General features: G+C 36.6%; 1 protein-coding gene across 4 annotated transcripts in view; it reads right to left on the bottom strand.

Annotated features, from left to right (window-relative positions):
* The window catches only part of LOC129764754 (BAI1-associated protein 3), a 285,766-nt gene that overhangs the window by 109,234 nt on the left and 148,968 nt on the right, over window positions 1-27,564 (bottom strand). For 2 of the 4 annotated variants that reach the window (XM_055764209.1, XM_055764207.1), the window contains 2 exons: window positions 4,152-4,389; window positions 3,726-3,749 (listed from right to left, as the gene is read on the bottom strand). In XM_055764209.1, coding sequence (XP_055620184.1) covers window positions 3,726-3,749; window positions 4,152-4,389 — 262 coding nt within the window. The remainder of the gene's footprint in view (window positions 1-3,725; window positions 3,750-4,151; window positions 4,390-27,564) is intronic. The other 2 variants (XM_055764208.1, XM_055764211.1) reach the window with 1 other exon arrangement.

Below are 27,564 nucleotides of genomic sequence, written 5' to 3'. Positions count from 1 at the left end.
TCTGAAGAAAGCAACGCAAGACAATCATTCGTCCCCTTGCCCCTGCGGAACCCATATTGTGTATCTGAGAGTAAGCCATTCGTTTCAACCCAACGATCAAGGCGAAACAAGATCATTTTCTCCAACAATTTCCGTATACAAGACAGCATTGCTATTGGGCGGTACGAATTGAAGTCGGACGCGGGTTTTGCGGGTTTTTGAATAGCTATAACTCTTACTTGTCTCCAATCATCTGGAACAATATTATGCTCCAGAAACCGATTGAATAAATTCAACAAGCGATGTTTCGCCACATCAGGGAGGTTTTTCAGCAAGTTGAACTTAATTCTATCCGATCCCGGAGCAGAATTGTTACATGAAAGGAGAGCAAGAGAGAATTCTACCATTGAAAACTCGGAATCAAGATCGCACCTATCTTGTGGTATATCTCGAACAATTTTTTGCAAAGGAGCGGAATCAGGACAAACCTTCCGTGCAAAATTAAAAATCCATCGATGTGAATATTCTTCGCTTTCATTCGTTGAAGAGCGATTTCTCATGTTTCGAGCCATTTTCCATAATTTTTTCATTGATGTTTCTCGTGACAAACCTCCCACGAAATTTCGCCAATAAGCACGTTTTTTCCCTTTGATCAAGTTTTTAAATTGATTTTCAAGGTCCAAATACGTTTGAAAATTTTCAATGGTTCCACGTTTCCGAAAAGCTTTGAATGCGTTCGATTTATCCTGATAAAGCTTGGAACATTGGCTATCCCACCATGGTTTGGGAGGCCTTCGACGAATAGTGGAGCCTGGGATGGGTTTCGTTTGAGCTCGAACCGCGCTGTCATAGATCATACGAGAAAGGAAGTTATACTCCTCCAATGGAGGTAAACCATCTCTGGAATTGATGGCTAGAGCAATCGCGTCCGCATATTTTTTCCAGTCAATGTGTCTTGTGAGATCATATGCCATGTTTATAGATTCAGAAGAATTCGACCCAATGGTGATGGAAATTTTGATTGGCAAGTGATCACTACCGTTGGGGTCCTGGATTACATTCCACTTGCAATCTAACGATAGTGAATTCGAGCAAAGCGAGAGGTCAAGAGCACTTGGGTTAGCAGGAGGTTTAGGTACACGTGTTGTTTCCCCAGTGTTCAAAAGTGTCATATTGAAGCTGTTACAGAGATCATATATCAACAGTGAACGATTGTCGTCGTACTGTTCCCCCCAGGCAGTTCCGTGAGAGTTGAAGTCCCCCAAGATCAATCAATCAGTTCTCGGAGGCCAATACAAGCTGACAATACAGAGGTCTTTTCCTCTGATGTTTGCATGACAAGCAACAGCTTCAATCCCTCCAATAGGTGTACTGGAAAACGTTGTCCTATGTCAAAAATCTTCAGTGGAAAGTATATTGTTCGAGATTTGTAGAACCAGTTGAAGATGGCTGATTGGTGATTCATTCTTGTCCTCACGATTATAATACACAAGCTGCACATATGCCTCTATTTGTTTGCCTATGCCAACGTCCTTCTTTTTATTATTATTTATACTATAGCTGGAACGGTGTTTTTTTTTGCGTGGTTCATACACCTGTTGTTCACAGGCGACTATATATGTGTTACAGCACCGCCATCATTTCCAGATTTTGAAACCAATTTAATCCTTCGATTCGAGTTGCGAACAAAATCGCACCGTGGTGTGACATTCAACGTTTAAAGCAAAACCGCTCTGTGTAAAATTAGCATTTAAGAAGATATTTGACCGGAGCGAGGCTGTGTAATCGAAATCGCAAACTTGCGAATAATATTTGAGGGGCTTAGAATGCAAGGGATGTAAGTGACTTGATCGATTTCTCTTCATCAACATTTTCTTTAGTTAATGAATCAACTGCAAAAATGTTCCAAATTTAGTTTACAATATAATCCGATAGTTGAGGTTCTGATCTATCTTCCACATTGTCAAATACAGCTGGGAATGTATTTGCAGCTAAGTTATGACCAAGAGAGAGAGTCGATGTAGAGAAATCGATCAAATCACTTACACCCCTTTCATTCTAAGCCCCTCATTTCTTCTCTCCACAGTGTCAAACGCACACGAACCATCTACTCTGCATTTGCATGTCGAAAGAGTTATTTACACGCGCCTGCTTGGTACTTGTATTTCAGAATTGTGCCTCGCTGCTACATTAATCGCTTGTTATTGATAGCACAGGTAAGCACAGAAGAAATATGTGGAAAAATGGCAATTTTCTTAAATTTGAACCATTTACGGACTATGAAATTCTAATATATTGCGTATCATACGAATCTTAGATAATTTACGATTTGATTGGTATGTAGTTATAAGAGTAATTTTTTTTTCATGAAAACGTCAGAAGTTTTCTGATTGGGCACATACTGAAAGATGTAGTCTTACGTCAAAAATACTTTTAAAAAAATCAGAAACATGGAACATGGAATATTCTGCGTGGAATTGTATTGTGTAAGATCAAACGAACACCATCTGAGAGTCGTTTTCATGCACTCCGCATTGACAGTTGTTTTCAAGAAACGCAATGACCGCACCAAGGAAAAGCGAAGCCCCATTGTATCCACTAAATACTACCCACAGATCGGCAACAAAAGGCTGCGGTGAAATAGAGTGAGCGTGGGAGGAGAAAAACTGAATATGTGTTATTATTTTTCCTTTTTATTTTTCTGGGTAACTAAATCATTCTGCTTTGATGGTCCTCACCGAACCACGAGTCCGACGAATGCGACTTAGAAGTGAGTTTTGCCCATTTTTACAGAGTCAATGCAAAGAAAAAGTAATCCACAAACCAACAAACCTGACGAAGCGACGGTTTGTACGTTTATTCTCGGTCGGCGAGGACTAAATCCAATAGAGCAAGGATACGTCGAGCGTGATTTTTTGCTGGAGGAGGAGGAGGAGGAGGAGGGAGTGTGGTATTCTACCGCACTCCCGCTGAAAGGCGAATGATGGAAGTTTTCAATTACGTTGAAAATGGGTTCCATCAAGTCAAACGTAACCGTTGGAACATACGTTCATACGATAGGTTGTCAACACGGGAATAGTGGGAACTATACGCCGCTGAAAAGGAGTAGAATCTACGAACCCTGTGCGGTTTTTTCGTATGCGTGTCATACCCACTGATATGTGTGTCTCTTCTTTACTGTTAAAGACAGGAAATTATGTAGGAAGCTGGAGCGACAAAATTGGTATCGTGTAACGAAATTACTTTTATTTCAATGTGGGAGCAGCAGCAGCATTTCGCCGGCACGTGGTTGTCATTGAAACGGAAATAGACAACTGCCACATCGATGGCTGAAAGCTCGAAGAGAGAGAGAGAGAGAATATGCTCTTGAAGATATTAGAAACATGTTGGGTTTTGGGACATGAAATAAGATTTTTACGACCGCAGTCAAAATAATGGTAGAAGATTCCATTGTTCCTAAAATTTCTACTAATCTACTTATTTTCTCTCTCGCCATAAATAAACCTTCGACTGCTCAGATAGCACCGGTGGAAACATATTTCCGCCTCACAATCACGCTAGACAAACCCATTAAATTGATCTCTATCTATTCACTCTGGTCATTTTCTCGAATCCACCCACCAGATCAGATGAAACCCGATGAACTGACGGCAGCAGTCGAGCGGGGGAACGAACGAAATGGCGAACGCGCAAACAAGAAATAATTGGATAACATCTCTCTTCGGTTGCATTTTCAGTGTATTTACTTGCAAAAACTTTTTTTCGCTGTACTACCGGGTCGGACGATGGTGACACGTACGCACGTGATGAGTAGTGGGTGAGTGGGTAGAGATGGTGCACAGCATTTTTTTCACACAACACACATTCAGTGAACGAGATAGTCCAGATAAGAGATAGTGGTAGTTAGAAAGAGAGAGAAAGAGAAAGAGAGACAAAAGAGAGAAATGGATAGATTTTTTTTTGTATTCCACGACACTGAATTGGTGCTAAAAATTAATAGAGAAGAAGTATGACAGCGATGGTGTGCTAGGACTATAGGAAATCGACAGAGAGCCGGATATTTGATAGGTTTACAACACAGTGTCCTCCCTTTGGTAGACATTTCCGCAAGAGCGAGAACGATGAGGGACACGACGAGGAGTGTGAAGGGGAGAAAATAGTATGGCAGTTACCTGTCCACCCGGCGCTGGTGCTCCTACCGTGTTGGCAATCGCGTACAGGACGTCCAGATAAAGATGTTCTTTTTGTTCGGAACGCTCAATGTCGTCCTCCAGTAGGCGGTCGTTATCGTTCTCCGGCAGGATCTCGGCGCGGGTTTCCACCGCCCTAACCGCCGACATACGCCGGTTTTCATTCTTCCACGAGAGGGCTGTAAAGCTTTCGAAATAGGATCCGTCGTTCTCTTGCACACTGAAAAAATATACATCGAGAAGAGGAAAAATGAAACGATACAGTATTGGGCATAATTTTCGCAATGGGTAATAGGCTTTGATTACACAAAGAATATTGGATTATACAATCACAATAGCGACATATTTTTACAATGGCAAAAAATGTGTATTTTTCGAGAGAGAATGGGCCCAGCTCCAACAGTTTGAAAAAGTCTGGCCACTGTTGAGTGAATAACGCAGATTGCATTCCCGTCTGTATGCAGATGTACAACACGAAGTAATTGGATGATTCAATTTGGCTAAAAGCGTTATGGCTGCAAACAGAATAACTTCCTAGCGGCTGGAGCCGAGCACTGTACCGATAAGAAAGGAACGGTGATTTTAATTATTATAAGCGAGGCAGTAGCTCCCTCCTCTTTAAAACGTGTACCAATATTTACCAACAGACTGCGTAAGATACTTTAGAAATTGGAAAACTCACTTCTCTGCCTTAGTCTTAATGTTTTGTTTCGGTGATAATTGACAAGGTCGATCCGATCTCGAATTCAGGACTTTTTACTTTTGACGTAGGACTAAGTCTGACCTTTCAATATAGGGGCTCACTTTAATGTTTCGGGTAGAAAAGTGCATAAATTTACACAGTGTATGCCGAATGAACGCTTCATTGAACAACTCACTTTCGTGTGTTCAAATATTTGTTACATGCTACGAATCATGACACAAACGAGAACGAGAGAACACTGCTTCGGTTAGCAATTTATAATACACAAGCATGCGAACCAAAACGTCATGATCGCTTTGGGTGCTGAATAGCTTATATTCTACTTTGCCTCTCATTCACTACATATCGAACCCCTCCATGATGCATCTTTAATCATGCGGACTACACGAGGCGAATGATTCATACTCTGTCACCACAACTGAACCAGACCCATAGTTTGTCAGCGAGGGGTTACCTAGGTGAACGAACAGCTCAGATACCCGGGGAAGGGTAGTCAGATTATATTTTTATTTTTAACGCAGCTGTCCCTTGCGTTTTTCCACTCTACTCGCTCGTCTCCCCTCCCCAATGCAGTGCAGAGCGGAACTAATTTGTACGCAAACTGCAGTGAATGTATTTCTTACAATGGAAGCGAGGCAAACAAAGACATTGTTTGTATTGATTCTCAAATTTTCGTTCCAAATATTAGTGATTTAGCTTAGTAAATACGAAAGTAAACAGTATAAAACCAAAGCATTGTAAATGAAGCGATGCTCGTGGATAATATATCTCAATATTTAGTATTTCCTCCATGACTCACCATTACTGCTATGAGTCGATTGGGCATATATTCAAACAAATTATGGAACATTTTTTGAGGAATCGCATCCCACGCTGTTTGCATACCCGTCCAGAAACCGTTAAGATTTCTCCGCGAATCCAATGGAATTTTTTCATTCAGTATTGTCTATAGATGGTCAATTGAGTTTAGGTCTGGGGACTGAGGTTGCAACTCGAGTATTTTAATCTTTTTAGAATTTTAAGTACTTCGCAACTTTCAAAGTGTGCTTGGGGTATTGTCCGGTTGGAAAATAAAGCCTTTAGTATTAATTTACCTGAGCGACGGCTTTAAGTTTTCCGCAGGATTCACCAGTCATCTTTCCATCGATCTTGACAAGATTGTCCACTCTATTCCAGATTCTCGAAGTCGGTTGCTCACAGTTCGACTAGTTATGTTGAGGCCCAACTCCTCCTGCCAACAAGATTTATCGGGATTCGATCGAACCAAGCGCCGAATAAGGTGATCTGTGCTAACTGAGATTTTACAGGGCCTTCCACTTTCGGTTTTACGCCCTACAGTGCCCAGCGTATTATGCATTTTCATGGTTTTTGAAATCGCTCCGATCGAAATACCATATTTTTATGCGATTTTGCGGTAGCTCACGTTCTCCCACTTCAGAAACGATCAGTTTCGGAATTTTCACCGACTTTTGGTTCATCGCCTAATAAATATGTTTAATATCATCTAATATTTGTAGTGCACCCGTGGCCGAGTGGTTAGTGTCTCACATTATCATGCCGGGTGTTCGGGTTCGACTCCCGTCCTGGCCGGGGGATTTTTCGTCAAAGAAATTTCCTTCGACTTGCACTGTGGTCACGCGTATTCTAGAGCTTGCCCCTCGGAATACATTCGAGGCGTGTTATTTGGCTTAAGAAATCTCAACTAAGTATTAATAAATGACGTTAGTTAATACATACGTTGAGACGGCAAAAGTTCTATAGGGAACGTTAACGCCATTCAAGAAGAAGATCCTCTAATATTTACATAGTTCGGACATATCTTATGTTTCAATCTTCTCATGATAACGAAAAAGAAACTTGACAAACAAACAACACAATGTTTTGACAAATATCTCGACAAGATACAATTTTTATTTGTTTATTTTTCATTTTCCGACACCAAATCGGCAGAGCTTCAGACGAAATTTGCTATAACGTAAATATTCGTAAATAAGCAGTGTAGTTGTTTTTGTTGTATCAAAGTATTCTGAATAGAAAATGTAGGGATGATCAAATCATTTACATTCTTGTGAACATTTGATTCATCGTTACTAGTAGCAATAGGTACCGGTTGTTTATTTTTGACGTAGGATTACGTATTTCGGGAACATATTAAGGTACAAATTGAATATCAAAAATCGAGCACATCGTGAAAGTTGTCCAATTTCAAACGCTTATTGCTCAGTCATTTCATGATAGATTGATGAAATTTTTGCGTCAATCGATTTCGGCACTCCATAACAATTTTTTATATTGAAAAAAATAATATATGCCATGAAACTAACTATCGAACAATTGAAAAATCTCAACCTCTATCCTAACGGAAATACCCACTTCTGATTGGTCAAGATTTACGACACATGCGGCGGGTCCCTAACAGAGACATCAAAAGCAAGCTGCCTGAGTTGAATCGGCATTGCAAATACATGAAAGTAGGGGGAGCTTTTGTTCCTACCGAAATGTATTCCCTAACAGAGACATCAAAACCAAGCTGCCTGAGGGAAATCGGCATTGCAAATACATGAAAGTAGGGAGGACTTTTGTTCCTACCGAAATGTGTTCCCTAACAGAGACATCATAACCAAGCTGCCTGGGAGAAATCGGCATTGCAAATAGATGAATGTAAGGGGGAATTTTGTTCCTACTGAAATGTGTTCCCTAACAAAGACATTAAAACCAAATCATTATCAAAGTGTTTAACGATGTAATTCTTCAAACAAATCCAAAACCAACAGATAGACTAACGGAATCCTACGTCAACTAGGCGGTCGTGCCTCAGACACAACCTTCCTGTGACTTTTTTTATTTCCAATGCTGTATATCGCTGGTACCAAAAACATGTTTAAGTTTAATAAATGCAAACGAAAACAACAAATAACTTCATTAGTGTTATTGATAGTGTGCTGCTAGCTGGAAATAACAAGAAAAAGTCATTTTTACTTGCGTTTGTATGTCGCAAACAAAATTGACTTTCGCGTGTCAGGCAATAGAACCACCGACAACAGTATCCCACCCACGACACTAGCAACACCGATCCAGAGAGAAACAAATTATTTCTTGTTTTAGTTCTACCAACATCCGCCGATCGCTACTTATGATGAACAAATGATAACGTTTGTGATTCATTATGTATCATTCATCGTTCTGCACTCGCCTGTGCAATGAACAGGCATCGGAACTCGCTTTGTTTATCCAATAGTTCAAGCATCTGAATCATCCGTTCATTGTCGGTCATATATTCGTGAATTGTAAGCAGCATGACATATTGTGGTTCATTAGATATTGAAAGATTTCCACCCGAAGGGCGTCCACATTACATAACGAACCGAATATGCCGCCTGGTACGGGTCTATCGGTATCATTCGGCATAATGTGGACGCGCCTCAAGACATACCAGTATGTATCTATTGGATATAGTAAAACATGTAAATAATGTAATGAATAAAATAGGTTGGTTTTTCCTATTTTAAACACCGCATAAATTCATCCACAATGCAATATTACTACGTGGAATTCTATATCACATCGCACATATCGCATCGAGCATCGAGCGAGAAATATAAATTCTCATTCTCATTCTCATTCTCATTCTCATTCTCATTCTCATTCTCATTCTCATTCTCATTCTCATTCTCATTCTCATTCTCATTCTCATTCTCATTCTCATTCTCATTCTCATTCTCATTCTCATTCTCATTCTCATTCTCATTCTCATTCTCATTCTCATTCTCATTCTCATTCTCATTCTCATTCTCATTCTCATTCTCATTCTCATTCTCATTCTCATTCTCATTCTCATTCTCATTCTCATTCTCATTCTCATTCTCATTCTCATTCTCATTCTCATTCTCATTCTCATTCTCATTCTCATTCTCATTCTCATTCTCATTCTCATTCTCATTCTCATTCTCATTCTCATTCTCATTCTCATTCTCATTCTCATTCTCATTCTCATTCTCATTCTCATTCTCATTCTCATTCTCATTCTCATTCTCATTCTCATTCTCATTCTCATTCTCATTCTCATTCTCATTCTCATTCTCATTCTCATTCTCATTCTCATTCTCATTCTCATTCTCATTCTCATTCTCATTCTCATTCTCATTCTCATTCTCATTCTCATTCTCATTCTCATTCTCATTCTCATTCTCATTCTCATTGTGTAAGGTAATTTGAATTTTATTATCTTTATTTTTTTATTTTTTTGTCGGGAAAGAACCTGTGTTTAAAGTGGCGCCGGAGTGCAGTAAGCCGTTTCAGATGCCAGTGAATCGGTGTGTGATGATAGTCATTTAGTCAACATTATGTATTTCAAATCTCAAAAGAAATTAGGTTGTTAGAAGTTTTTTTTTCTAAAATTTTGACTAAAATTTTTACTTTAAAAACTAAAATGCTTATAATAGATTGGTCAAAGAAGGAAATTTTCATTTAAAAACATATGAATAAAATTACAAATTGAAACTGAAATTAAAAAAAAAACACACACACAAGTGTGTGTAAATTTTTCAGATTGATATATTTTCCACATGTTGCTGAACAGGAAAAAAGCATAACATCGCCAGAATTTACACACAACATGAAACATGGAAAAGTTGTTCTTAGATAATTTTTTTCCGTTAGATGTGCTGCTCTTCTTCCGATGTACGGGTAACTAGTTGGTATTTGTATGAGTTATTTATATACTTTTTTTAGAATTAGAATTTTTTTTAGAAAAATGAATTTTCCTTTTCGAAATAATTTGTTTCTCTGTGAGTGTTTTAAATTTCTGTCCTTTTTTCAGTTAAGCATTAAATAATTCAAAGCATTCTCCGACCATAATTTTTTAAGGTCTTGTAGGTTTTTTTTAAAGTTTCTTTTTTCTATTTTTTAGGAAAACAAATATTTTAAAAATTATGACTAAATAATTTTACTCAAAGAATGGAATATAGGAAATTATTTCCATCATTTCAAAATACTAAAAAAAAGTAAAAAAAAAGAACACTATAAAAAATTATTTCCCAAGTTAAGACTTATTTTTCGAAAAAATTATTGTTTTTTTCAAATTCTGAAAGAAAATTATATGAATATTAAACGATGAATGGGTGTTGGTTATTAAATAATCTATTTATAAAATTTTTCTGAGAATTTTCGAAAACTTTTTTAATTTTACTAAATATTTTTTAATGAAGATATAAACAATCTCCTTCATTTACTTTTTCAAAGTTAGGAATATTTGTAGATGTTTAAGAGAAAAACTTTGATCGAAAGTAGTCTAAGTCTTTTTAAGGTTGTTCCCCTACGTTCTGCGGAAGGTGCTGCTTAGTATATTTTGTGTTTTTTTTTGCTTGGGTATGATTTTTTACAAAACACATTGTATGTCAAAAACTATAAGACCTACAAAATGTTCCTAAAAAAATGTGAAATGTGTCCAAATTTCAATTTTATCTTAAATTTTGTAAAATGCACTATATCGCTATCTAGACTTGAAAAAAAATTTGGATCAATTACGTTTTTTAAAGAAAACGTGGAACGGTTATTATTAACTCTTTAACGTTAACGTTAACGTTAACTCTTTCCTGTAGCAGTTCCCTTCATACGATGCAAGGATAACTTGTTGTGCTCATTTTTTCAGAATTAAAAAAATATATTTTTGAGGAAAATGAATTTAAATTTTTAAAATATTTTTTCAGTGTAGTTTTTTTTAAATCGGAATTATTTTACGATTGGATTTTTTTAACTAACTCAATTACAAGTCTCAAAAATTCATAAAAAATCGTTGTTCTACAAAGTTCGTCATAAGTAATTTTATCATTTCACTTTCACTTTTTCACTCTTTAACGAAGGTTTAGAAATTTCGTAAATAACTCCTATTTTTCATGAATTTTTTTCTCAATTTCATGAAATTCTTCGCAAATAAAAAAAGTACGTTTAACGTTTAACGTTTAATACCGATAAGCCCTTTTGAAAATGCGCTCCTGTGGGTAAAACGGTCCTACTTTCTATGGAAAATTTATATTTCCTCTAGTAATAATATAATAATAATAATAATGTATAATATATCGTCATTTTGTTTTACTTCTGAAGAAAACGATGATTTGAACAGAAGAGCCTAAGGACAAACACATATCTTATTTTTGTACGTTTGGATTTTTGTTTATTTCCAATTCCGATTTTGAAATATCTGAATAGTTAAACACAACCAACGTTTACTTATATGAAATATGATGACAAAAAATAATATGTAATTAACAAAAAAGCAGAACAATACACTTCATCTGAACCAGAAGAAAAAAAAGAGTCTGGAGAATTATAGAGATAACCTTTACTTGCAGCATCCGTTGGGTACTATGATGATGCGAGCATCATAAGGCATAAGCATCTTATTTTCATGCTATTCTAACACTAACTAACAGATGGGCGAAAATGTACGAGCAGAACATCCCCATCTTTAAACCTCGGCTGGAATTTAAACAATCAAAATATAACAACAATTCTAAATTATACATTCAGTATTTTGGCAACGTTTCCCCTGATTCATATTCCATACCAGGGCAGTCTTGCACACATCACAGGTTAGTTAACATCTCGTTTCCACCTGGACTCAAACACCTCCCCCGCTCCTTTTCAGTTCCCCAGTAACGACAGAAAAGTCAAACAACTCAACAGCGCTCGATGTAACTCGCCACATTTGCTGTGGTGGGTTTTGGGTTCGTTTGGTTTTGTGGTTCGCTGTTTTTTCCGACTGAACAAACGACTAAATTTTTCTGAATAAAATATTTTATGCTTCACGAGTTTCATTTTCCCTCCTGCACTTCGGGTGGCGGCGGGTGGCCTGCCATCCCATCTCCCGAGCATGGCCAAAGTTTTGCGCCTAAAAGTGAGATGAGAAAAAAAATGTAAACTTTGCGGGTACTTTTGCTGTTGTTTCGAGGTAAGTTCAGCTTGGTGGTTGTTATTGTTTGCCCAGGTACACATATTTTGTTTCACATCGTCAACTTTTGCATCTTTTAATCGAGATAAGACCGGCGAACAGATTGTTTTTCTTTTCTACGCGGCTTGCTTGCCTTGGGTGGATTATGGAACTGACAATAACGAGGACAAATGAAGTGAATTATATTATCTTAGAATGAGCATTAGAGAGGCGGGTGCTGAAATGAAATTTATGATTGATTTAGAGCGAAATTATTTGATATAGAAGTTCGGATTTTCACATTTTCAAATGCGCGTTCTGAATTTTCATCATCACAAGTGTGGCTCCCAGGATAATATGGTAGAATATGTTTATGGTGTCAACAGATTGTCATTCAATCAGCATCCAAATATCATAGAGCACATTGTATAGACGTTAGATGCCCTGGGAGAATGTTTACAAAATGTATCCGAGCCATCGTCTCTTCATTATCACAGCTGTTTGTTGGATTAAAGGGTGTGTCACATCAAATTGCATCACGGAAAAAACGCTGTAGAAATTCGCCCAGTAGACCGATCCTTTTGAAAATTTTAGACAGTAAAATAAAAACTATTAAACAACTTTTGGCATTTTCTTTTTATTCATACTTCGAGCCCAAGCCCGTATGCTCGCACCTTCCTCTTTACCCCGTCCATAAGGTTCTGTACAACGTCAGGTTGTAGTTTTTTTTGAACAGAAATCCATTTTCTCTTGAAGTCCGCCTCCAATTTGACAACTTTTGGGTTCTTCCGGAGGGCCTGCTTCATAATCGCCCAATATTTCTCTATTGGGCGAAGCTCCGGCGCGTTGGGCGGGTTCATTTCCTTTGGCACGAAGGTGACCCCGTTGACTTCGTACCACTCCAACACGTCCTTTGAATAGTGGCACGAAGCGAGATTCGGCCAGAAGATGGTCGGGCCCTCGTGCTGTTTCAATAGTGATAGTAAGCGCTTCTGTAGGCACTCCTTAAGGTAAACCTGCCCGTTTATCGTGCCGGTCATCACGAAGGGGGCGCTCCGCTTTCCGCAAGAGCAGATCGCTTGCCACACCATATACTTTTTGGCAAACTTGGATAGTTTCTGCTTGCGAATCCCCTCCGGAACGCTGAATTTATCCTCTGCGGAGAAGAACAACAGGCCCGGCAGCTGACGAAAGTCCGCTTTGACGTAGGTTTCGTCGTCCATTACCAGGCAATGCGGCTTCGTCAGCATTTCGGTGTACAGCTTCCGGGCTCGCGTCTTCCCCACCATGTTTTGCCTTTCGTCGCGGTTAGGAGCCTTCTGAACCTTGTATGTACGCAGGCCCTCCCGCTGCTTGGTCCGCTGGACGAATGAACTTGACAAATTCAGCTTATTGGCGACATCCCGGATCGAACTTCTCGGATCACGTCTAAACTGCTTAACTACGCGCTTGTGATCTTTTTCAATGACGGAGCATCCATTTTCGCCGTTCTTCACCTGCCGGTCGATGGTTAGGTTCTCGAAGTATCGTTTTAGTACTCTGCTGTCCGTGGATTGGACGATTCCCAGCATCTTACCGATGTCCCGATGTGACAACTCCGGATTCTCGAAATGAGTGCACAGGATTAATTCACGACGCTCTTTTTCGTTCGACGACATTTTTCCAAATTTACGAAAAAAATTGACAGTGAAGCATGGCCAACGTGATCTATACACTCTTATCTGATTATAAGCGAAAGCTGAAGATATAATTCCTAAAAATTAAATTTCTACAGCGTTTTTTTCTGTGATGCAATTTGATGTGACACACCCTTTATTGCCAAATAAAAGAAAGCACTTTTAACTTTTGTTTCAGTTGCCATCCAGCTTGGACAACTTCTTCGTTCTCTTTAGTAGCACTTGTCAGTTAAATTAATGGTGTTCACAGTTTTTTGTTTCCATACCTGAGGGAATGGCATTCTCTTGTCTCCTTCACGTAACAAACGCGTATTCGGAATAGCCATATAGGGTATTTTCCGATGGAACATTATGATGAAAATGGAAATGACTGTGATGATTAGTCATTTTCATGAAATTATATGCCATCATTAATCGGCAGGTAGTGGTTCAGAATTAGAGCTGTCGATGGGACTAGAGTAATATTATTGGAAATTTCACGATAAATTCGTCATAGGATGCTGAACCAATCCTCTCGTTCTGCCTTAAGCGACCCATAGACGTTCAATGTTATTGCTCAATATTTTGGTTTGTGCAAAATATTGGGCAATAATGGAAGGTTGTGGAATATACTGTTTTTTTTTAAAAATTTTGAAAATATATTGGGCAAACGGGATAATATTGTGCCGTCTGTTGGCAATATTGTTCAATAGCCTGTCAGTTGGTTACTAGCGGTCCTCTTGAACTAAACATCTCATGCGCGCGTTATTATCATCAGTATGCTTAGGGCATTTATATACTGACACACAGTAAGTAATAGCGACACACATGTCAATCGCAATAACTGCCAAACTCTCAAACTGGTGTAAATTAAGGGGCTTAGTATACTACCAAATGAGTCAAAATTGCCAAACCAATCTGCAGCCATCTTAAAATTACACAAAAGTAAACCAATACGACTGTGCACAGTTTGTGAACTATATTGATACTTTATTACATGTTCATTAATATATTGATATTTTATTACATGTTCATTACATTCATGAAGTTTTACGCTGCAAGCGTTTCGTCTTTCCTATCTGCGTTGACGGCATTGCACAATGGTCCAGGAGATGCATCTAAGTGGAAATTAGCATTTAGAGCTCAACAGTTATTCTCTAGACAAAAACTGTCTTAGACAAAGTTGTTGATCATGATAGAGCGCTCGCTTCTATGTTGTCAAAAATAGAGTGACCAAAATTGTCGATGAAATAAAAAATCTAACTTTCTTATCTTTATGGATAGAGGTAAACATAGTTCGATAATGTTGTAGCTCCAATTATTTGAGACATCTTTGTAGAACAAAGTTTTTCTCTATCTCTTAAAATAACCGATATAGCGCTTTTTTTCTAAAATACTTTAGGGTTACCATGAAAAGAACTGTTTTTTGCTCTAACTTTTGTGCTTCAAATTCTACATGCAAACTCTCTTCGAAAGACTTTTAGAGCTTACTAATACAAACATTTTTCGATGCAGAACTTGTCAATATCTCAACTTTACTCAAAGTTATTGATATTTCTTCCCAAAAAATATGCTCTTTTCATTTGTTTGTCATTGTTTCTGGGGCAAACGTAAACAAAGTTTATTGGCGGCTTTTGAAAGAGTATTTTTCACTCTACATGATGTGTGATTTTAAAAACTATGTTATTTTTTGTGTTTGAGTAAATTAAAATTGAAATCATGAATTTTTGGGAAAAGACCATCAATAACTATGAGTAGGATTAAGATATAGACAAGTGCTGCATCGCAAAATGTTGGTATTGATAAACTATAAAAGTCGTACGAAGACCATTTTGATTTAGAATTTGAAATATAAAAGTTAAAGCAGAAAAACACGTTTTTTTATGGTCACCCTAATGCAACTTAGGGAAAAGCGTTAAATCGATTATTTTAAAAGAAAAGAAAAAAGTAAAGTTGTTTAAAATAACTGGGGCTACAGCATTGTTGAACAATGTTTATCTGTATCTATAAAGATAAGAATGTTAGATTTTTCATTCCATCGACAATTTTGGTCACCCTATGTTTGATAACATAAAAATGAGCGCTCTATCATATGTAACAACTTCCTCGAAGACAGATTTTGTCGAAACAATAAATATTTCCCACAAAGTTGTTTTTAGCGTCTTCTATCTGAGTTGCAATAGGGTAACTATAAAAAAACGTGTTTTTTTACTCTAATTTTTATATTTAAAATTCTACATAAAAATGGTCTTCGTACGACTTTTAGAGCATATCAATACCAACATTTTGCGATGTAGAACATGTCAATATCTTAATCCTGCTCAAAGTTTTTGATGGGTTTTCATCCAAAAACTCATGATTTCAATTTTAATTTACTCAAACACAAAAATTAAAATAGTTTTGAGAATCGCATTCTATATAGAGTGAAATGTTCTTTCAAATTCCATCAACAAACATTTTTTATATTTGCCCCAGAAAGAATGACAAACAAATGAAAAGAGCGTGTTTTTTGGGAAGAAATATCAATAACTTTGAGTAAAGTTGAGATATTGAGATAAGTTATTTATCGAATAATGTTTGTATTAGTAAGCTCTAAAAGTCTTTCGAATACAATTTGCATGTAAAATTTTAAATATAAAAGTTAGAGCAAAAAACAGTTTTTTTTTCATGATGACCCTAACGTAATTTAAAAAAAAGGCGCTATATCGGTTATATCAAGAGATAGAGAAAAACTTTGTCCTACAAAGATGTCTCAAATAATTGGAGCTACAACATTATCGAACTATGTTCACCCCTATCTATAAAGATAAGAAAGTTAGATTTTTTATTTCATCGACAATTTTGGTCACCCTATTTTTGACAACATAGAAGCGAGCGCTCTGTCATGAGTAACAACTTTGTCTAAGACAGATTTTGTCTAGAGAAGAACTGTCATGCTCTAAATGCCAATTTCCACTTAAATGCATCTCCTGGACCATTGTGCATTGATTTCGTGTTGTACCATTTGGAAAAAAAAAGTTATACACCTAGGTTTTTTTTACGCAGGGGATACGTACCTCGTAAAAAAACCGCGTTAATTCGAAAATCCGCGTAAAAAAACCGCGTTAATTGGAAAATCCGCGTACAAAAATCTCATTAATTGGAAAATCCGCGTAAAAAAACGCGTTTATTGGAAAATTCGCGTAAAAAAATCGCTCAAAAAAAACAGCGTAAAAAACCTGGGTGTAATGGATTTTGAGAATGAAATGAACACACTTTTAAAATAAAAATAATTAATGAAAATTTACTTTTTTGGGCCGAATGTGTATTGTATGTAATAGAGTAATACGTTTTCTCGCACCTTGTGAAATAATATTAAACTAAAATTTTGTCTGATACTAATTTTCTATCGGTGAGTTTTTGAGAATGTTTTGAAATACAAGTCGGATTCGATTATCCGGAATGTTGTTTTTTTTTCACTCCGGATAATCGAATCCTAAAAAAATCGAAAGGAAATTTCTTGGTAAACGTAAAATAATTATAATTTGCACTTATTTATTTGTATATTGCAGTGTTGTAGCCACAAATTGTCTGGCGCCCCCTGTGAGGTGATGTTTTGAAAACCGAAAAAAATATTCATCGCCTTGTTACAGCTTATGGACCAAAATATCATTCAAATGGTCTAGACCAGAGTTTCTCAAAGTGCCAGGGGTCGATATAAACGAAAACTGATTTTGGGGGTCAACGCGGTCTAAACATCGACCCCTATTAACTAGTTAGTTGTGGCGTCTCCATTAAAAAGTGTGCACAATTTTGTGTCGCCAGAATCGAGCCATGACGAGTATATTCGTCAATCACAGAGTAAGTTGCGCTGGTAAAATATTGTAAAGGGTGTGTCACATCAAATTGCATCACGGAAAAAACGCTGTAGAAATTTCATTTTTAAGAAATATATTTTCAGCTTTCGCTTATAATCAGATAAGAGTGTATAGATCACATTGGCCATGCTTCACTGTCAATTTTTCGTAAATTTGGAAAAATGTCGTCGAACGAAAAAGAGCGTCGTGAATTAATCCTGTGCACTCATTTCGAGAATCCGGAGTTGTCACATCGGGACATCGGTAAGATGCTGGGAATCGTCCAATCCACGGACAGCAGAGTACTAAAACGATACTTCGAGAACCTAACCATCGACCGGCAGGTGAAGAACGGCGAAAATGGATGCTCCGTCATTGAAAAAGATCACAAGCGCGTAGTTAAGCAGTTTAGACGTGATCCGAGAAGTTCGATCCGGGATGTCGCCAATAAGCTGAATTTGTCAAGTTCATTCGTCCAGCGGACCAAGCAGCGGGAGGGCCTGCGTACATACAAGGTTCAGAAGGCTCCTAACCGCGACGAAAGGCAAAACATGGTGGGGAAGACGCGAGCCCGGAAGCTGTACACCGAAATGCTGACGAAGCCGCATTGCCTGGTAATGGACGACGAAACCTACGTCAAAGCGGACTTTCGTCAGCTGCCGGGCCTGTTGTTCTTCTCCGCAGAGGACTTCAGCGTTCCGGAGGAGATTCGCAAGCAGAACCTTATGGAAGGGGTAAAGAGGAAGGTGCGATCATTGGGCTCGAAGTATGAATAAAAAGAAAATGCCAAAAGTTGTTTAATAGTTTTTATTTTACTGTCTAAAATTTTCAAAAGGATCGGTCTACTGGGCGAATTTCTACAGCGTTTTTTCCGTGATGCAATTTGATGTGACACACCCTTTATGAAAAAGATGGGTTTATTCCATGAAATTAAATTTTTTATTACTAATATTTACTTCTTTGGTTAACATAAGCTTATATTACATACATATTGAACTAAAAATTCAATGAATTTAATTAAATATTATACACATAAAATTGAGAATTCAAATCTTGCTGTGGAGTGATATTCAGCTAAACAAGGTATTATACACAATGGAACTTTGCAAATCGAACACCAGTAACACGATTCCTTACTGATCTTAAGTTTTTAGCAATGCGAACATCTAAAATCATTATTATCGCAAATAAATAAATTCATTATGCGAACTGGTAAAGTTTTTCAACCAGTGCATACGGTGACGCATGACATCATCTCGAACTGTTTATATCTTCTATTTGTATGTTTTATTCCGCCATTGCCTTAACATATTCTGAACATCTTGAAATTTGAGAATATGTTTTATTTTTTTCAAAAATTGCAATTTAAACAGCTAATGGTCACGCATTTATACGCATGACGAGTATACTTGTCGGTCACAATTAACTGGTTAATTGTGTTGTGTTACGTGAACCAACTTGTTATAACAATTGCTAATAATATTTTAGTAGCAGGTATTATGATTGTAATTTGTATTAATAACTACCAATTTCACTTCATATGTATTGATTTTTATGTCTATTCATTGTTGAGAAGATTATGTGGAGTTTACTCACTCAACTAACCGCAAAGTTTTTGAATTGGTAAGTACAGGGAGGACCCGATTGTATACAGTGTCCGATTTCTTCTGACTGTATGTAATCTAGTAAAAAAAGTATTCTTTGTTTTTTAAATATAAAAGAGAAAATTAATTGCCCTTCAAGTCATAAAATGCCTTATTCACATAAAAAATTCGAATTCTTTCAGGAAGTGATAGAATGTACTGACTTAATGACTGAGTTATTGAACTTTTCCTCTGTTTCGGACTCTGTTTACCTTAAACTGGCTCGAATTCAATAATTACGCTATGTAGGACAATGCTGTTGCTTCTATTCGAAAAATGAGAAAATTTCATACAGGATATGGTTGTGAATCTTCCAAAATAGTGGATTTATGTAACATTTTAGAAGTGGAAAACTTTAAAATTAGTTATTTTTAAGGTATTGTTATTAATTTTATTCAAAAATACATAATAAACTTGAATGTTTCTATCAACCAAATTAAATCTTTTTAACGGCACTTCAATTCGGTTTTTTTGACTCCCAACTCCTATCTTTCTTAATTTCTCTGCAATATCATTTTAAATAATTCCTGTCGAATTTTCAACTAGAATCTACTAAAATTACGACTTCTACACCTCTGTACTCATAATAGCCAATTAATTTTCACTTTTACGCTGAAATATTTAATTTTCGCTTGAAACAAGTCATATTTGAAATTAAAAAAAATAACTGTATATACATTATCGAGTCTAAAATTGTATATGATTGAATCATATACAACCGAAAAAAAAAATTAGAGGAACAGAGTGCGAAGTCGAAAATTTCAAAGTGGTTTTCGACATGCTGTAACTTCGTGTAAAATCAAAGCAAATAGATGAGATGTACATCATTTTAAAGCGCCAACTTTCAGGTATTAGAATATTTTACGTACATATTTATAGCTTGATGTGTATATGTGTTGTGGACAACAATATCGGGAAGAAATAAAAAAAATGTTTTTTTTTCTTTTTTTTTGCTAAGCCATAATTTTTTGCTAACCAGCTCCAGCAGCTCAGGGCTTGCTCAATTAACCTTGTCAACCAGCTTTCAATTGTTTTTCAGAACGCTTCTGTAGGACCTTCCCACACAGAGATATTTCTGTTTGAATTAAAAATTACCTCTTTCGTCTTTCATGATGAATAATTCAAGAGGTAATGATCACACCACAAATCGAAAGAGAGTTTTGAAAACTGTTAAAGTTAAAGTCTGTACAAAGGTAATTTATTGCATTGACGAAAAAAAATATTTAAAGTTTTCGCAACGATTTAAAAAAAAGTGTAAAAAACAGGTTTTTTTGTAGTGTTTTAGAAAATTGTATAAATATTGCAGTAAATTCTAATGTTTGCAGGCAAATTTAAAAGCTAGTGTATCCCTTACATTCTTGTGAACGCTTCAGATTGATACGTTCAGCCGTTTTTTCTCAGCCGATTTTTAAAAATTTGTAGTAAATTAGGGGAGCATCATCGCTGTTTGCGTTGATTTTTCACAAAGTTACAGCATGTCAAAAATCACTTGAAGTTTTCGTTTTCGCACTCTGTTTCTCTATTTGTATTGAGTCAGTATATAATCTAGTCCGACCTGCATTTTGCATGAATAAAATAAAGAAATTTAGCTATAGGGGTCGATTGTATCACTTTATATTCTGGAAAAGGGTTGGAGAAACCCTGGTCTAGACCAACTTCAATCAAAATCTTATGCGTGAGCTTCTTGGATGCCAGGAAGAGTTCTATGACATGGTTAAGTGAATCAACATTAGGGATGCTACGTTTTGGGTGGCCGAGGCATGGGACGAGGTACAGGTTGATTCCATTGTCATGTCATGTAGAATGCTGATTCAGTTTTTTTGAAAACCGGTAAATAACCCAAGGGATATTATCAAATATCAAATTTTGGGATTTAGATGACAACAAAAATCGAAATGATAGTAGATTTCTACGTTTCATGCAGTTTGAAGATATTTGGCATCATTTTTTTTTTCTCAAAACTCTGATTCCATGCACTTGAGTGTTTTATGGTTTTCGGAAGGCTCAAACCCTGGCGACTTTGCGACAATAGTAAACTGAGGTGACACAGCAGTTAAAAACTTCAGTTCTTCAAAACTATTCAAGGTTGCGCGATATCGTAGGGCTATGGACATCGTTAGCGTACAGAAATTGCATCACGCATGATAGTGTTCCTTTTACCGATTTCAGGAGTAAACAAAGCGATGAGAACATCAAATAATTCTCCGTCCATTCGCACAAAGTTGCGAGAATTATTTGGTTCAATAGCTTTCAATTCATTGAGTAATTTGTCGTGGGTGAATTTCTCCCTATCAATAAACCACTGTTTGGCTCATTTTCTACCAGTCTGAGAGCCTTTTTTCTTTCCTTTTTTACGACTAGCGGCCAAGGCAATCATCACGCAGCACAAATCTTAACGCAACATGTTGACTTCATGAATTCCGACAGGGACCGTTTGCACAATGTGGTTGTACGTCTGTGCTCGTGATTGTGCAACATTTTGTACAACCTTTAATATCGCCTTCACACGGTACAATCTTTTGTACAAACCAAATTATTGTACAATAATATTGACCGTCTAGGAGTCACCGTCAAAATATTGGGCAACCCACATTGCTCAATAACATTGAACGTCTATGGGCCGCTTTAGAAACATCCAGATACTCATCCAGATACGGAGACAACTTGTAGATCGTCGATGATTTCCTGCTCGCAGAAACTCCACGGAATTGAATTCTTTCAAATGAGAGTTACTAATACATTGTCACGTGTTGGCAATCACTTTAAGAAGACTTACCCCTCGGGAACAGTATTCGAATTTCACTGTTGGTTTGTATCTCCATGCATTTGTTTTTATTAATGAGCGAATCTAGACAAAGACCTTATTGCGATCCGACCAGAGGAACTTTTTCTCGATGCATTACCATACGACCTTACGACAGTAGACAATAACCTTAGCGAAGGCCGATGAAAATATGGATGTCGGGATGTTCTTCAGCTCTTTCATGGCCTTGGCGATCAGTTGCTTCTCTGTTTTGGTCACGAATTTTTGGAGTAGATCCCCTGTCTGGGATTCGCCTGAAATCCAAAAAAATTTCTATCGTGTCCTCCCAGATGAGGGAAATTTTGGGACGGTTGGCGATATTCGGTATAACGTTTATTTTAAGACGGTCCATTGTCTTCGATGATCTCTCGACATAATGGGACGATTTCAGGTTCAGCAAAAGAACCACATCATCGTTCGTGTGATACTTCTTGATGAAGGCAGAACCTTTCGGCGGTCACTTCGTACTGTGTATCTCCTCGTTCACCGCAAGTCCCGATAGAATGAACTTGGATATTCCCTTACCGCTGATCATCACCCACAGAAGGAGAGATTTATTTGACCTCCTTGATAGCGGACGTGAAGTATCCGTCCCCTGCCAGTCATTCATTAGGACCATTAGGAGGTGTGCGAGTCTATTTTTTTTTTGAAATACAGATTTAATATTTTGGATGAATATGACCCGTGATTGATTGATGATTTATTTAGTGAGAAATTTCACTATGCAAAAGTCCATGTAATCGAATCTTTCTTTTTTTTCGTTTTAGATTGGATGATCACCATCACTGGAAAAGGAACGGTTAGTGCCATTCTTCCCACAACTCTCGATCCATGCCAGAATCAAATTGACGAGTTCAGGTTTTGTTGAGAAAGCAATACAAAAGAAAATTTCATCAATTGCATGCCTTGCATTTGTTTAAAATCCATTTTAAAATCAAACGTGAACTAGGATTGGTTGATCACGGTCAATTGGGTTTCGTGTGATCCTTACGAAAACTTGAATAATACATCAAGTGCACGGTACCTTCAATCAGCAGTTTTTACCCTTGTCGAAAAGACCATTCAAATTGTTTTATTAAAACCAAACAATTACGAATTTAATTTGGGAGGAGAACTCGTCATAAAATAATTTTGCTAATAAATGTTCGGAAAAAAATGTTTTCCGTAAACATATGAAGACATTCATTGTGAAGTGGGATTTCCAAAACTTACGGTGAGTTTGTAGCTTTTATTAACCGTTTTCATTTTTGTGACGTTTTGTGAAAGAAGCTTTAAAAATTTTAAGGCTTAGACCCATTCCAGCGTGACGTGACAACGGTTTGACTCACTAAAAACAGTTTTTTTCTCGTTTTCATGTATAAATCACATGAATTCCAAATGGTAAACGATTTTAAAGTGAAATTGAGAAAATTTCCTACAAGAATCTTCAGTTGGAGAATATTTTGCAGTTGAATTCGTTTGTTGCCAGCCCAATACCGTTCTGAATCATATTTCGGATGCTTAAGGCATATGATGCAGAAAACAGATCCCAACTTTATGCACAGGTATTATTTGGTTGATATTTTAAATAAATTAGTTCAATAAGCTTTTAAACTTTCTACTTTTGTACCTGTTTAATTGAAAACATAAAAAAATCATCGAAGAATTTTTCAAATCAAGCGAATAAGAATCAAACTTCGGACACTATTTATAAAAAAATTAAATTCCGGACAGATTGAATTCAAACTTCGGACACTTTATTGTGTGGTTATTTGAACGAAAACTACACGAAACACTTATCAAGCAATCACAGTAACCTGATAACGATAATGAGAACTGATGAAACACGAGAGAAATTTAAATATTGATGAAGGGGTAAATTCTACGTGCTTACGCTACGCAAACGTCAAACGCAAACGCTAATGAGCAGTGCTGTTGGATTTTTTCCTACTCACATACATAATTACATAATTCAAATGTAATTCTTAAATGAAGCGATAGTGAAACCAAAGGATTACTCCTACTATCTCAATAATAAAATGCAAAAAAAACAAAATGCCGATGAGAAACAACTGATATCGTTGAAAGTGGGATAATTTCAAGAGAAACGCTGTGGATGATCATCGTTTTCAATTAGAATCACCAAAAAAAGAATTATAATTTTGGTTTACATTTGTATGGATAAACTTTAATACGGTGTACGCACGTCAGGGGACATGGGGCTTGGTTATTATAAAAAAACTATATAGGGGAACCGCGGGTAATACGGACAGTGGGGGTAATATGGACAGGTAGTTGATTTGTATAGTTACATTTTGAATTTCAGATTTCTGTTAATGAGAACACCTTCTACATGTCATTCTATAATATTTAAGCCACCCTATGGCAATGAGTACTGATCAAAAGTGGGAAAGGGAAACAAAAACCGAAAATCATACATGATTCCGCATGTGGATGTAGTTTTAGCTGCTTCGATATTAAGCATTTTGAGTGGTTTGATATCAAAATTCAATTCGCTGATGGTTATATTTCGGTGTGTGAGTTGACAGAGAAGATATATTAGGTATGTACGGAAAATTAAATTCATTTTTGAGTGGAAAATTTAAATTATTCAAATAATTGTACTGGTGGTGTAAATCGGACAGTTGCCACTGGTAGGGAGATGGACTGTGAAAATTCTGTTGAATCTGTTCCTAAGGAATGCCCTACGTCTATAAATGAAAATCAAATCGCCAAATATGGACTGTTTAGAAGTTGACTGGAACCAAAACCATAATAGTTGAGGGTCTGCTCGTTTATACTGCTGAAAAGCACGATATCACTTCTAGGTGGATTAATTCGATTTTTCCATCATTCAACGGACATTCGTGATGAGTTCAGACCTTGGTTGAACAAAATTATTCCTCTCGCGATCGATAAACCTCTACGCTTCATATATTACAAACCTGTCCAAATTACCCTCACTATATGTCCATTTCGGTGCACCCGTGGCCGAGTGGTTAGCGTCTCACATTATCATGCCGGGTGTTCGGGTTCGATTCCCGTTCTGGTCGGGGGATTTTTCGTCAAAGAAATTTCGATCGACTTGCACTGTGGTCACGCGGAATACATTCAAGGCGTGTTATTTGGCTAAAGAAATCTGAACTAAGTATCACTAAATGACGCTAGTTAATGCATACGTTGAGGCGTGCAAAGTTCCACAGGGAACGTGAACGCCATTCAAGATATGTCAATTTTACCCGCATCGAAAAAAATGTTGTATATTTCGGTCTGTTTCAATTTCAGTAAAAAACATTGAAAAACACTTTTTTGTAAAATATTTGGCTAATAAGGTAGATAAACAGTATATTGAATTGCAAGAAACTGCATCAAAGTTTTGTGAAACATGAGTTTCCAAAGATACAATTGAAGTTCTTCTTAACATGTCCGTTTTACCCCCACCTCCCCTAGGTGATATTTTTCGTTTGATTAGAGTCGGAAGTTTTATTAAAATTCCGTGAACTTATTCGTAGCAGCACTGTTAGTGGACAAAAATTATAGGTTCCAATTTAGTAGTTGCTCATTATTATGAAGACAAAGGTGACATATTGATAATGATAATAATGTATATATATATATATATATATATATATATATATATATATATATATATATATATATATATATATATATATATATATATATATATATATATATATATATATAGTTTAAAAATACAATCAAGTGAATACAATAAAAATATAGAATTGCTTAACATTTTGCATAGGGCAGAAGGCCAATGTGAGTTAATTCTGGTAACGTTAATCATGGTAGAAAACCAGTAGGTGTACAAGTGTGATATTTCGGATTTATACTTGTTGGCGCTGAGAGCACGACTTCAGGCTGACGTCGCGCTTATCGCTTGCGGTGTCATTCCGGCTGAACCTTGACCCTAAACGTCAAATTGAGAGTGTGAAACAACAGAAGTAAGAGATTTAGAAACATATATAAAAGAACATTTGGATATAGTGGCTGCATTGTTTTTGGCTAGTGATCCTTTGTTATATTAATTCTATTAAATAAGCACTATTAGCGTGGATTACTACAATTGAGGTTTGTTGCATTAACATTTAACAAACAAAATGTTAATTTATTTCCGCGAACTAGGAAAAGGAAATAAGAGGAATTTAAACGAAAAATCACAAATACCTATTTGCCAGTAAAAACACCGAAAAGTGTGAGTAGAAAATATTTGAATGGTAACTAGAATCAATATGAAAATAAATTCCAGTTGAAAACTGTGCTAAATGAGAAATTCGTTTGTGCTGCTCGAAACCCGGTGTCCGAAGATTTTCCGCTGCTCGCCGCAACAATACGATTTATTTATTTACGAGGGTCGTTCAAAAAATAAGTTTCAGTGCTTCAGAAATCGCGGAAAAATAAAGTTAGGACGAAAAACAAGGTGATTTTTGTAATCTACGTTTTATTTTCTATTTTTCTACATAATCGCCGTAACGTTCGAGGCATTTTTCATAGCGTGGCACGAGTTTTTCTATTCCGAGCGCGAAGTGCGTAGCGTCCAACTTTTTGAAGTACGATGTAACTGCGTCACGAATTTCTTCACTGTTATCGAATCGTTGACCGCCGAACGCCTGTTTCATCCCCGTTATTGTGAAGTTTTGGACCGATTAAGAACCACGATTAAGAACAATAGGCCAGGTTTATTGACGAAACGAGTGTTCCTCGGCCCCTTCCACGCGTTACTCGAGAGCAATTGAAAAAATTCAAATGGACTGTGTTCGAGCATCCTCCTTACTCCCCAGACCTCTCCCTAGCGACTATCATTTATTCCCGGTTTGTAAGGTTCTTGAAATTTGAATTTAAATCATTACTTGATACTAATTGAATACTTGAAACAGGTAGTATTGACCCTTCGGAACAATTTTGATGTAAATTTTTCATCAAATCTCATTATTACAATATAAACTCATTATCTGACACAAATCTCGATCAAGAGCACATGTTTTTCTATTATCCGTGCCCGTGCAGCAAAATTAAATTTCGCCCGATTTGGGGATAAAAACCCACCTGTTCTGGCAAATTTGTTTTTTTCGCCGCAGATTTACATTGATAATGATGTGAACATTATCGATTGTCTGATTTGTTTTGTAAAATTGCATGCCTTTTTATCAAAGTTGAGTTAATTTACGTAAGATGGTGTACTTCACTTCTGTTTTGTATGAAAATGTCAAAAAACACATTTTTTAGTGATTTCAGGACGATTCTTTTAATTTGAAAAAATAAAAAAAGGGGTGCCAAATTTATACCCAGGCATCTCGGGTACCCGAATTTGAGTTGTTTCACTTCTATGCTCGAAGTCCCGAGCCAAATCAAAATTGTTTAAATCGGTTTGCGGGGAAATGTTCGCAATAGATTCCTTCATAAGCTGACGTAATATGAAGAAATTCCGAGCATTGGCCAAGAGCTAAGTCCAAAAAAACAAAATGGGGTACCGAATTTGTACCAGTTCCTCTATAAATTCTTTATGTTTGGAAAACGAACGATTTTAGTGTTATAGGTATTTTTGATACCAAAAAAAATACCAAAGAATGAAAATGGTGAAAAAATAATCACCTAGCGATTTAAACTATATGTACTTTACGACCTATTTTCATATCTAGCAAATATACACAAAAAAAATAATAAAAATCGGTTAAGCTGTTTCGGAGTTCGACCACAAAGACCATGACACGAGATTTTTATATTTATATTCGAAGATTAATCTCAAAACTTATAACATGATGTTATTAGATTTCACATGAAATTAGAAGAACAGTTAGTTTCTAAATGGAAAATCAATCTTCGGCTA

This window comes from Toxorhynchites rutilus, chromosome 2 (assembly GCF_029784135.1).
Source record: "Toxorhynchites rutilus septentrionalis strain SRP chromosome 2, ASM2978413v1, whole genome shotgun sequence".
Lineage (NCBI taxonomy): Eukaryota > Metazoa > Arthropoda > Insecta > Diptera > Culicidae > Toxorhynchites > Toxorhynchites rutilus.
Note: the sequence above shows the minus strand (reverse complement) of the source record. Positions and strands in the feature narration are given on the sequence as shown.